Source organism: Lipophrys pholis, assembly GCF_963383615.2.
Source record: "Lipophrys pholis genome assembly, chromosome: 5".
In the NCBI taxonomy this organism is placed as follows: Eukaryota; Metazoa; Chordata; class Actinopteri; order Blenniiformes; family Blenniidae; genus Lipophrys; species Lipophrys pholis.
In genome coordinates, this window is record NC_137628.1 from 27,184,420 (window position 1) to 27,197,896 (window position 13,477).

The 13,477-nt window shown below is 41.6% G+C and overlaps 1 protein-coding gene across 4 annotated transcripts in view; it reads left to right on the forward strand.

The window, feature by feature from the left end:
- The first annotated feature begins 2,190 nt into the window (after positions 1-2,190).
- The window catches only part of LOC308109274 (noelin-2-like), a 41,445-nt gene continuing 30,158 nt past the window's right edge, over positions 2,191-13,477 (forward strand). For 2 of the 4 annotated variants that reach the window (XM_080462737.1, XM_080462736.1), the window contains exons 1-2: positions 5,702-6,293; positions 12,602-12,751. In XM_080462737.1, the coding sequence (XP_080318863.1) occupies positions 6,150-6,293; positions 12,602-12,751 (294 nt within the window). In that variant the 5' untranslated portion in view covers positions 5,702-6,149. Of the gene's footprint in view, positions 2,504-5,701; positions 6,294-12,601; positions 12,752-13,477 lie in introns of those variants that run through there. The other 2 variants (XM_080462739.1, XM_080462738.1) reach the window with 2 other exon arrangements.

The following is a 13,477-nucleotide window of genomic DNA, read 5'->3' on the forward strand; positions in this document are numbered from 1 at the left end:
CATGTTGATCCACTTCCAAAGAGCAGAGAGTGGAAGTAAAACATGTCTGAAAGGGGAGGAACTCCGACATGAACGGAGACACACACACACACATCTACAAGAACGCACACACGCGTGCGCACACACAGAACTTACCTGACTTTGAGAAATACTTCAAACTGAAAGTAAATTATCATTATTTGCAGTTTAACCTTTAAAATCGAGTCAAAGTTGAATTCCACACTTCTGCCGGGGGCTCCGTATTGAGTTGGCCCAAATCCAGGCTTTTCATTAATTTTCATTATTGAGTGAAATTGGGTTATAGTGTATGAATTCTGCCAGTATTTTGTATTCAGTGTGCGTACCAGCACCAAGTATTCACCATTCATATTTCTCTCTTTGCCTGCCCAAGTCTTCCTTCCTTCGCCTTTTTCCATGACCCTCCTCTGTGCACCGTGGGTTTTTTTTTTTTTTTTTGTTTGACCCTGCCTCGGTCTGCCCTGACGTGTGTGCTGTACGCCCAACAGGAACATCTGCAGTGGTGCTGAAGCTTTAATGAGAAGAAGCAGAGGAACAAAGCCGGCTCATCCACCAGCGTTTAGCTGCTAATTTACAGCTATGAAATATGAATGAAGGGACATGAAAGTCAGTCACATTGTGTTGAGCCGAGCCCTGAGAGGGAACGTATCTTCATGTTCTGAGCGTCAGTCCAACATGTTATGGAGTGGAGAAAAAAAAAAGGTCCTGAGCAGTTTTAATATTTCATTCCTGTTCAGTTTATGTACCGAAGGTTGTTTTCAGTCTCCACAGGGAAAAAGTGAAAGCCGCAGAAAAGGTAAAAAAAAAAAACATGTTTTTTTTTTGTGTGTATTTTGTAATTCAAGTAACAGAAGCATCTCGCTGTTTAAAATTATGCTAAAAGAAAACTTTTGATGCCCCACCATGAAGAGAAATAAGGCGAGCTCAGATGTACCTATTTTTGGTGACAAAACTCGAAGAACAAAACTATATAACTCATTTAATTTACCATATCTTTTTCATATGTGTGAAGTCATTGGACTGAATGCAGAAATAGTGACCAAGTGACGAGTTCTAGGTGTTGCCCTAAACGTCCACGCAGTAATTCAAATGTGGCAATATTTTCAAGCAACATAGAATATGTGGCACTTTGTTGTTTAGGTAAGTATTTTGCTGAAATACTTCTAAATATTTTGGTTTGAATGTGAGTTTTCCAGTAGGTCTTGTGGTCAATCATCACAACCAGAAACTTAATTCCTTTAACTGTCTCTACATTTACACCCCCCAGCATAACTTTGAACTTGCTATTTGCCTTATGATGACCAATTATGAACATTAGGAAAAAGCAAGGCTGAAAATGTGTTTTTGTTTTTTTTCCTTCACATGTAAAAGTTAACGGGGGTTTCACAATGTCTTAGACTTCACCATATATAGCAGAAGATGCTGTGTCAAAGCTTGAAAACATCATTTCAGTTGTGCTTTTAACACTAATGTGATATTTGTTTATATTTTGAAAAGCCTTTAAAAATGTTGATGGACTGAAACTAATTTTGATGTGTTGTCAGATTAATATCTTCATGGGAGAAGATTTTGCAGAGCTCAACAAATGGAAATAATCCTGTCAAAAAATTGTGGGATTTCTCTCACCAGGTTGACAAGACAAACACATCAGTTAGGAAAAAACAAATAACTCTATTTCTGAGCGCAGTCCCTCGTCATAACTGTCTGTTGTCAGTTATTCAGTTCATTGGTAACTGGCAATAAGGAAAAATAAATAAATTCTCATTGACGTTTGAAAATTTGACAGTCAATCAAATGAAAAGACAGAAATCAGTAGGTTGATATTTAGGAAGTTATATGTTTTGCCAAAGATATTGAAATTGTTCAGTTTGTTGTAATGTTGTGATATATAAACATGGATGGATGGATGGATGGATGGACTGATGGATGGATGGATGGATGGATGGATGGATGGATGGATGGATGGATGGATGGATCCATTTCAAGTTTTGCAGGGCTCCACAGAGCACCTCAGAGTGTCGTGAGGCCAGAACAGTGTAATCTCTTATGTGCCCCACGCACCCACGCACTCTCTACATTTCCTGTGTTGATATAACAAGCTGACATCCTTTTCTCCAACTCCTCCTTCCCCACGCCTCCTCTTTAACCTTCTTTGAGACCGATGCCATCTCCAGTCAGCGTCTGTGTGGTTCTCCTCGACATGCAGCCGACACCACAACAGGCATTGTTCCTCCTCCACAGCCGGAGGGGATTCAGTCGCTCCATCACCGGCCAACCCAACAGCCCGAAACCTTGAGGCCGAGCGAGGAGAGGTGTAGAACCTCCGCCCCCCCCAGATGCACCCGAGGTACTTCTTGCTCTTTGCCTGCTGTGAGTCAAAGCCGGGTAAAGTCAGGAGAGACCTGGGTGAGAGAGGAGGACAGTGATGGGTCCACCGGGAGCCCTCTGGGTGCTGCAGCTGCTGCTTACTGTCAGCTCAAGTACGGTAAGAAAAGCAAACTTTTCATTACAGCGTTCAACTTTACATCAGACAATCTGACAGAAAACAAATGGACTCTCATTTATAATATTGTCTCGTGGTAAGATAGAGTTATGTTTGGCCCCACACACTGTTTTTTCTATCAACTCTGGACTTTTAAACAAGCAAAAACACTTTGACAGACGTGATAAATAGCTTTGCTTTTGGATCTCAGACAGTTAAAAAAAAAAGAAAAAAGTATCTTCTTGCTTTCAACCCATTGTTTTATCTGCCAACAACATGAAGTGTTGAAAACCTTTATTTCTTTCACAAGAAACAGGCTTCATAAAAACACAACCAGCAGAGACACCATCACAATTTTAACAATTTATAAGGCAACTCATTTAAAAACCAGGAAATGAAACATGACAAACAGGAACGTTTTTTGTACAAGTGAACCATATTTGGTAACTTCCATTTAGACACATGTTCCAGCTACAAATCATGAAATATGTGCTATTTTGGTCAGTTCTACACTTTTTCCATAATTTTTCTTTTAATAAATTATGTTTAGTTATGTTAATTAGTGATTTCTGTTCATATAAAAACTGTGGAATTGAATGTTTCAATTGAAAAGCACTCAAAAAAATGTTTTTTTAGCGAGTATAAAGGGTTAAAGATCGTCTGAGTGAGACATTTTTGAGCACTCACAAATTCTGTGACTCTCAAAACTTGTAGAACTTTAAAAGAAAATTTGAATTCTTGAAATTCAAGAACTCTCAAAGCTCCCACGTCAGTGTTTAACACATCGATTTCCTCTTGTGTTGTAACATCAGTTAAAAAAGAAAATGTGTGAGCCACTAAATATGGGCCACTTGCCTGATAGAAGGGTTGTTTTCATTTGTGTGTGTGTGTGTGTGTGTGTGTGTGTGTGTGTGTGTGTGTGTGTGTGTGTGTGTGTGTGTGTGTGTGTGTGTGTGTGTGTGCGCGCGCGCGCGCGCCTCATGATGAATTAGGTTTAGTATGTTTGTCTGTGATGCAGCTCTTTTGTAAGAGTAGACGTTCCTAACAAAAGCAGAGAGCATCAATCTACCTGCATCAGTGACCATAAACCCCCCGCAGGCGTTTCATGCCGCTCAGTTGTCATTCGGGCTTTGTGGCGGCCCTTCATCTCCCGACGACCACGTTCCCCCTAAGTGCTGCTGATTGAAATATTCATGCTCAGTTCAGTGTTTTTGCTGAGGGGTATTTCATGTATAGTGTATCCTGCCGGCTCTTTACCGGGGACAAGAAAGGATGAGCGTGTCGCAGCCGATGAGAACAAAGCCGTGATGAAATATTTAGCCTTGGTTAGTTACAATGTCGACACATAATTGCTCGGGGCGTGAAACCAGCAGCCCATTCACAGAAATGTTCATCCCGTTAAACCACACACATCAGTCGCTCGGTGATGTTTTGTTTGGCATCTTGGACTGTTTTGTTGATTTTCTTTCTTCTCCTTTGCATTTGTGTCTCCTTCTGTTTGATCTGGTAGAAATGCTTTTAACTGACTTAAAGGAAAATAGATATTTGCATGTTTAGCGTTTCCATTTCCATCTACTCAGCAGTGTCTTTATTAGCTACACATTCTTTAAGCCTACGCACCCACAGAGCCGCCTGATGTCTTTGTGGTATTGATTAGTGATTTTTAAAGTGTGAGTTAGGTGGATGCCACTTTGCAACCCGAGTGTGTGCGATCGTTTGTGTCTTGTGGTGAACGAGGGATCCATAGAGAACCCTGTGAAGCAATTTGCTCTCCGATCCCATGCAACCATAACTTAAATAAAACAGCTGTCGACGATTCTTGGATAACTAGATGGACAAATTTGCCGTCCTGTTACACACACACACACACACACACACACACACACACACACACACACACACACACACACACACACACACACACACACACACACACACACACACACACACACACACACACACACACACACACACACACACACACACACACACACACACACACAAAGTATATTGTCCTAATCTCCTTCCTCCAAACAATCACCTGCGTGTCCTCCTTCATGAAACTCCTAAGTGGTTTTCCCTTTTCTTCTCTTGTCTGGCAACTGCCTCCTCATGTGTCTCCATCACAAACCATCTCAGCCTATTCTCTCGCCTTTCACCTCGTGTTCTCACTCTCATCCAGTGTGCTCATCCTCAGTGAAAACCTCTACATCTTCAGCTCGGTCTTTCTTCTGCCATTGTCTCTTAACCCGGCAACACAGCTGATCCCACTACTGTCTTTCCCTTCTATAATCCTGAAACTCGTCTCAATCTCGTCTTCTTCGACTGCAACTCCTCTGTGACTGACCCCAAAACCACCTTACTACTGGGGGCATGTTGGCTGGAATCGAGCAGATAGCCAGTATCAATATAGTCAGAAACTAATATATTTCCCATTGACAACATATTTCAAAAAGCTCGGGGACGTCCACACTTGAACTGTGTCATTCCTGCATGTTGTATTGGATTTGGTGACACTTGTGTCTCGTACCAAGCTCACCAGCTGGCGCTAATCTGCAGTCTCCGGGCTCGCAGACACAAACACTGGCTCTTGTTTCATTGTGGGGGTTGGTTGGTTGCTTCCATGGAAACACTGTTGGCACAGAGGAAATAAAACATCTCCTTTACAACCAGCGCATCCTCTGAAGTTCTAGATCAGATCAAGTAACAAGCTTGGATCCCGAGTTCGATGTTTTTCTGACCACATGGTGGCAGTGTTGCATCGGTGTGCGCAGCTCATAAAATCCTCAGACAGAATAAAGGACAGGTCAAACCAGAACACTTGAGCCTTCACACTCCTTCTTTTCCCCCCCAACACAATGGGAAACAGTCAATGGATGCATGAAGCGGAAGGAAATAGAGTCTCACTGTAATAAAGATGAAATTCTGCGTCAAGGGAATGAATTTGTACACGACAAAACCGTGTTAAAATAGGATCCATATTAAATTGTCAGCTCTGATGCCGCATGTGTGATATTGCCAGCTTATTTATTTGAAGGGGGTGTACTCAGGGGTGTATTTTTCAGCTTGGATGAAGTAGTTGGGAGAATGTGAGCGACTGATGCAGGAGCGCGTCTCGGAGAGGGAGGAGGGAGGAGGGAGGGAGAGGCAGCGAGTTAGTGGATAAATGAGAGAGCAGTGCTGGCTCAGCCACAACGCCTCACTGCCAGGCGGAGGAAGCAGTCCAGAAGACACAGGCACACACACACTCACACACACACTCACACACATGAATACAGTTCAGAGCAGCTGTTTCCAGGAGCGTCTCCCCTGCAGCCTCAGCTGCGCACTGGATGTTTGGACTTGATGCATCTTCACATGGAGACATCTGGAGTGGCTTGTGTGCCAGGATTTATTCTCTAACCTGTGGCAGTGTCTTCAGCTGTGGGAAAAAAAAAAACCAACTCTTTTTTTGAGGGGGGTGTTTATTTTTTTCTTCCAAGAAACAGACACGGTGAAGCGTGCGCACAGCGCTGCGCATCATGCTCGGCACCTGCTGTTTTTTTAGAATGACTGTTGTCAACAGTTTGGAGTGTGTGTGAGAGCCAGCCAGAGTTTCTGCTTGCGTGTGTGAGTGTGTGAGTGAGTGTGTGAATGTTTGTGTGCCAGGATGAGTGTTCCCATGTTGAAGATTGGCGCGGTGCTCAGCACCATGGCCATGGTAACTAACTGGATGTCCCAGACTCTGCCTTCGCTGGTCGGACTCAATGGAACCGTCATCTCCTCTGAAGGAACACATGAGAGGATCGTCAGTGTATGTATGCATGCATCTTCACCATGCACACGCCGTGTTTTGGAGATGTCCTCCTTCCTGAAGTTACATTTTTGGCAACATCTCAGTTAAACAGTAATTAATATTTGTCAAATCTGCTCCTTCGCCCTCTTCTTTGCACCTGTCTCCAGTGTACCTTTACACTTTCTTCTTCTTGTCTCATTAACATCAACACCCACTCACTGAACGTATTATTATGTAAGCTCTTTAATATGCTCTAATGTGACATGCTCCATGTTTGATAAGATAGCACATTATCTGACTTTGCTGTTTACGTGAAAAAATAACACACACACACACACACACACACACACACACACACACACACACACACACACACACACACACACACACATATATGCATTTCTTTATAAATCAACACATTCTATATGCACAAATTCGACATGGTTTGTTCAGTGGTGCAGAAATTAGATCAAGGAAGACAAGACTGAAAACAAGATTGACCAATAACACACACACACACAGTTGCATATAAAAAAATAAATAGCACTAATAAATAAGTGATTGTCCCTGTTAATGAGCCATAAAGAACACATGTACAGTATGAAGCCACTGTGACACACACACACACACACACACACACACACACACACACACACACACACACACACACACACACACACACACACACACACACACACACACACACACTGACTGTGGTAATAGGATATAGGATTGCTCCACTCAGACTTATCGGGGTGATATTTCTCCTGGGGAAGGCTGACTCACCAGTGGGACAGCCAGCGATTTGTTGCCCCAGCAACACCCTGGCAACCCCAGACATGAGGATACTGGACCACTGCACACATGGGTGTCTTAACCCCACGTATATCAGTCTATGTATGGGAATGTGCAGCCATTTGTGTGTGTACTTTGCCTGTGTGTACTTTGTGTGTGTGCACTTTGCTGAACTTGCAAAGTACCACCACAGAGCAGATGTGAGGTGCCTTTTGAGCTAGAAAGCTAAATCATGCAAAACCTAAGCACACACACACACACACACACACACACACACACACACACACACACACACACACACACACACACACACACACACACACACACACACACACACACACACACACACACACACACACACACACACACACACACACACTCGTGCAAAGAAGTGACTGGGAACAGACTGCGATGTTAGAGGGGAAGTGTTGCGACTCGAGATGATGGCAGACAGTTGTTTTAAATCTTGGCCTCTCCGGTCGCTGCAAAGCCAGCTTGATGGCGTGTGAATATAATTGTGTGCAAGGCGAGATCACTTGTTGACAGCTGTGTCCCCACAGTGCAGTTGTTTGAGCTCCTCCACGACCTCCACCATTCATCCATGAAATGTTTTCAAAGGACTTCGGCTGACATTAAACTGGAGATTATTGGAGTAAATTATTCAGACTTTTCATCTGAGGGAACCGAGGCTTGAATTTTCACTTCATTATTATATCATAACATCATTTCAACATGAAAGAATATTTGTGTCCTGTAGACCAGTTGTTCCTTGCTATGAACTTATTGATCGATGCGTTTCCTTTAGGAAAGGAACCTTAACGTGTTAAGTTTGATTGATTACTTCATTTACACTCCAACACAGAACGTTTTTGAGTTCACCAGTTATTTAATTTACTGATCATAGCGATACACCAGAAGCATCATTAAAGAAAGCCATTCAGAACAGTAGCACTGACAGTGTGCATTGCTTGGCCTGCTGAATGGAAAGTTTCAGGGATGAAAGCATTGATACATGTGTAAACTTTTAACCCTTTTAACCTGTGATGTGTGACTTTGATGTTGCTAAGAAAAATGTCATTGTTTTTATATATAATGACACTAAAGCTCCTTACTGATACAGGCATGGCTGTGTGCAAAAACATACCACAAAGAATGTATGTATCGCTGAAGCAATTCAACTCAAAGCTAAAGGTGTTGCTCTGAGAGAAAATCCTGAAGCTGACTTAAATTACTGTGAGTGTCCTATGGAAATCAAATGTTACTTATAATATCAAATACTATTAACCTCTTCGCCCCCTGGTGGCTGGTTTCATCGTCACAAGTCCTACCACCTTCATGTTTGCTGATGACTCCCTTACAATATGTCTTTTTCTATTGGTGCTTTATGGTTTTAGCTTTTAGGAGATAAAGTGTTGTGAGTAGTGACAGATCTCAGTTAAATGACGTGTTTCTTGTACAGCCCAACAATCCAAAAGTGGAAAAAAGCACCATTTACATGAACCCATTATTAAATCACAAACATGTTTATTTTGATTAAAAAAAAATTAATTCACATAGTTGTGATTCTAGACAATAGAACATTTTTGTAATTTTTATTTTTTTGCTTTTTTGTGATTGTAATATCTACTATACATCTCACAATGTATATTTAGTACATTAAGGTTATGTCAGAAATCTGTTCTGTGCAGATTGTCAACACAACATAATTCACCAGCACAAGCTTTGTTTTTTATACGCTGGGAGAAAAAATACCCAGCGTGAAATCATTTGTGCATTTTTTCTAATATTCTCCAGCGGCTTCCATAACAATAAATTCTCAAATTGGTGATTTAAATGTACCAAATGACCCAGTGGGAACCATGCCTGCACTTTGGGAGTCTCTAAACTTGGCACAGCCGTTAGGAACTTTAGTATGAAACTGTTGTACATTACTTCCTATCTCTACTGCCTCCGACAACAATTTAACAGTGGCTCTGTTTGCTCTACACTCTCTCTCCCTGTTTGTACTGATCACAATCAGTTGAACCGCCTGTGTAGATTTTTATCATTTTTCCCTCGTGTGAAATGAGCCCTTAGGTACCATATGTCCTCCTCTGTTTAATTACATCGAGCAGTCGGCACAACCACCGCTTATATTCTCATCCCGTCCACGTATTCTTCTTGTAAACCCCGCCACTTCTTTTTTCAGTCGGACTCATTGTAAACGCGACTTCAAGGTTACCACGGAGCACCCAGCTGATTGATTTATCAGATGTTTCCCTACAGGCCTCCACCACCAACACCGCCCCTCCTCTCTCCTTATTCCCTCGCATGCCTCCATCCTCAAGCTTCCCGCTCTGTCATTACTCTTGTTCAGGGTTTGTAGGAGAGCTTCTCGGCCAGATTATGGTGTCGGCGCGTCAGACTGAGCCCCTGCCGTTCCTTTACGTCGCTCTAAAACTCTTAACATGTTAATGTGAAGTAGGTCAAATCTCATCGCGCTGTCATGATCTGATGTTTTCCTCACGCGCTCTCAGTTTGATGTCAAGGACTCATGTATCCTCAGCTCTATCCAGTTACATCTTAACTACTGCTACTACAAAAAAAAAAAACCAAACATGTAGGAAAACATCTTATATAAATATGGAGATGGTTCTTTTAGAAGCATTAATAAGTGCCTGTCTTTTATTTTGTGCTGCAGCCTTGAAGAATTACCTCAGTGCAGCCTGTTTCTGGGCTTCTCCTTTTGGTGCGAAAGATTAAAAACAGGATTTTGTTCCCTGTGGAAGCCAATAATGACTTTTTTTCCCCAGCTTTAATCTTGGAGTCTGAATACTTAATACTGATTTGTATAATACAGCAGGGTTCACATTCTTTCTCTTCAAAGCTTTTTAAAAACTGGATTTTGAATCCGCTGTTATAGATTTTTCAGCCACTTGTATACAATAGCCTCATTAGTAGTCAATAATGAAGCAAATGTTTTCCCAAAAAGAGACAGAGCAGTGATATATACAAACTTGCAGCAGTTTGATAAAATTTACTCTTTTTGGGTGTAGTTTTTTTGGAATCCAACATGTCTTCTGGGACAAAACTGTATCTAGAGCTGCCAAAGGCTTTATTTTATGTCAACTAGTGTTGGCAAATAAGAATACAGCTAAGTTTCCGTGACCTTTTTCTGTTGCTGGAAGCATTTATTGAAGTAAATAAAAAGAAAACTGTAGTAAGAGTGAAGTAAAATAGTGAAGTTATTGCAGAAAACTGTTAAAATGTTTCTTAATAACCGTCCATCCATCCATCTTATTTGCATTTTATTCAACTGATAGCCAATCTCAGCTGACTGAAGGCAGGTTACATCCTTAAATCATATAGGCTTTTATTTTGAAAATCCAATACATGTTTTGGGACTATGGGAGAAAACTGGAGTTTGATTATGGCTCAACCAAGGTTAAATGTTAAATATTAAGGAAAATTCCTCTCAATATTAAAAAATAAGTGTTTTATTGATTCAGCTTAAATATTTTACTGTTTGTGTTTTTATTCTATATTTATGCCCATCTTACCAAGTAAAATTCTTCATTTGTGAAAACCTGCCAAGCTAAGTCAAACAAGACCCTCCCATTAGTCAAAACACCAATACTGCTTGTATTTTGATGACTTCACTACAGGGTTAAAACAAACATTTTCAACAAAACAACACATTTACCTCCTTAAAGAAACGCCGCTGTGATTTGCTTTAGTGTCGTTTTCTGTTTCATCTTCAAAGGAGCAGATAGAAGATGTTGCATTAAATCGTCTCATTGAAAAACAGTTTGAAAACATTTAGATGACATTATGTGGCTGACATGGTCACAAGACGAGCAGAAGCACACTTGTGCATTAGTGAGGACTTTGTGAAGGGTAGGAATAATCTTCAGCACGGGCCTGTGGGAGCTCTGGGGAGTCGGTGACTTTCTGCCAGAGAGAACAGCCGTTCCTGCCGTGGAAGCTCTCCAGTGATGCTGCTAGCTTCCCTGCACATGTGGGGGATGTCACAGCTGGTTTTTATCAACTAATGACGAACACACACTTTATACATGAACATCTTCGCTGCGCTCACGAACCATGAAACACAAAGAGAAAGCGAAAATCAAATCACTGAGGTAATTGTACAATGAATTGCCTGCGAGAGGAGAATGAGAGAAACAGTATTGCCGGTGAAAATGTTCCCTCCCAGCTATAACCAAAGCCTGACCTGAATATCATGCAGAGGTGCTGAGAGCGGGTGCGCTGCATGAAAAATTGCATCACGCGAACAGTTTAACTTCTGGATTTAGTCCTGTTTCTTTGAAACTAATTATTTGGAGAGATTACAGTCATAGAATATGCGATTACATTGTCCTGCCACTGCTGGCTTCCATTTTAAATTTTTTTAAATTATATTTCCTCTTCAACTAATTGATGCATTTAATGCAAAAATGTGAATAAAATCATTGAAAATGAGTGCTTGAGTAGAGCAATAAACTCATGAGTTGAGTACAATAGACATCATGTCCATTTTCAAACAGATGCCTGATGCTTTTAGTGAGACATTGTTTGGGTACATTTTTATACAAGTAATAAATCAAGTGGTTAAACTGAGGGACTCAATAGTATGCAGCCAATCTTAAAAAATTTTTTATCTAATAATTATTGAGACTTTTTCAGCTCGAAATGTTGGAATGTGTGTGATTTTAGTCTGCATGATTAAAAAAAATGATTTATTTATGTGTAAATGCCACATCGAGGTGCTAATTCACACCATTGATTGTGGGTTGTGCTTTAAAAGGTAAAAGGTGAATTAACATGGATTTTTGTGGAGACCGTTTCTTCCAATAGGCGCAAGATGCTTCACTGCTTGTTGTCTGTTACATTGAACTTTCACTGTTTTCACTTATAACAACTTTTGCATTTCAGAAATGCCCCCCCGCCTCACCACTGTATATATAATGTATATCTAATGACACGTCACATGAGGAGGGTATTTGTTCACAGCTTGAGGTGAGGCAGAACCTGAAGGAAGCAATGCAAGGCAAAATAATTCACAACACCTCTGCCTGCGTGCGGGAGCCTGAGGTGTTTGCATGGCAAGGGTGCATATTGTGAAATTATGATCTAGTTCCTGAGTTGGATTAATACAGGCACATCTCTCACTTGCTTGTTTTTGGACATTTCTATTGAAGTACAATGTTTAATATTTGATATTTTGTATTTGGCAGCTATTTATAAGACTTTCTGTGCATTAAATATGTTTAGGTTGTTAAAATGTCAATGCAAGTCATGATGCTTTGGTGGTTTTATTGACAATTATTACTAAAAAGTTGTCATATGATTCACAACTGAAACCCACAATCCTGATAGAATATGTTTCTTAGGCTCCGAAGTGACACCAATAGAACGTCTCAAAGAGAAAAAGGAAAGACTCAAAATCAAACCGTGTTTTGTGTTTCACCTTGCTGACCCTCTGCTCTCCTCAACGCGCGCCCTGACCTGGTTCCTGCAGTGAATTCATTAACGGCGGGCCTGTTTGTACGCAGGGTTTGTACCCCGGCTCGGAGGAAGGCTGGCAGGTGTACAGCACGGCCTCCGATCCTGACGGCAGGTGTGTGTGCACTGTGGTCGCTCCGGCCCGAAACCTCTGCAAACGAGACCCTCGGAGTCGACAACTTCGCCTGCTGACCGAACAGGCGAGTACACAGTGTGTGTGTGTGTGTGTGTGTGTGTGTGTGTGTGTGTGTGTGTGTGTGTGTGTGTGTGTGTGTGTGTGTGTGTGTGTGTGTGTGTGTGTGTGTGTGTGTGTGTGTGTCCCACTGCTGAGCATGTCCCTGCATGTTTCAGTGGTCAGCATTGTGATGCAGCACGGGGGGGGGGGCAGCGTATTGGAATGAAATATTCACCGCACTGTCTCTTTGTTTTGACACTTGCAGAAATACACATGAACAGACACGCAGGCTCTCAGGTTTCACTGACAGATGTATCCCTAATACATCAGTAGCTGTATCCTCTGCAGACTAACAGTCATTCAACATGCCAGAAGAGTTTAAACTCAAAGGAAGCACTTCACGGACAAACAGGAATAAAGTACTTTCCTTTCCATTTCGGGCCAAAACCTCTGTGTTTGGCCATTTGTACGCCTCCCTGTGCTCATATATGTGTGCATATGGTTATATTTATGGAAAGGGTTTGCATTTAACTGCGTAAGCACATTTCTCCCAACGCGTATGTGCATCTTGGGGGAGGAATAAAAATGATTTGTGACAGAAATTGATGAATTATTGAGCACCGTCAGGCCAGCAAACATTGCTCAAAGCGTGCACTACTGTAAGCCTCACACATCATGATAGGCACCAAAGTGAACCGCAGCACGCGGCTGATAACATCACAAGGATTATAACTCTTTTTGTTGTTCATCG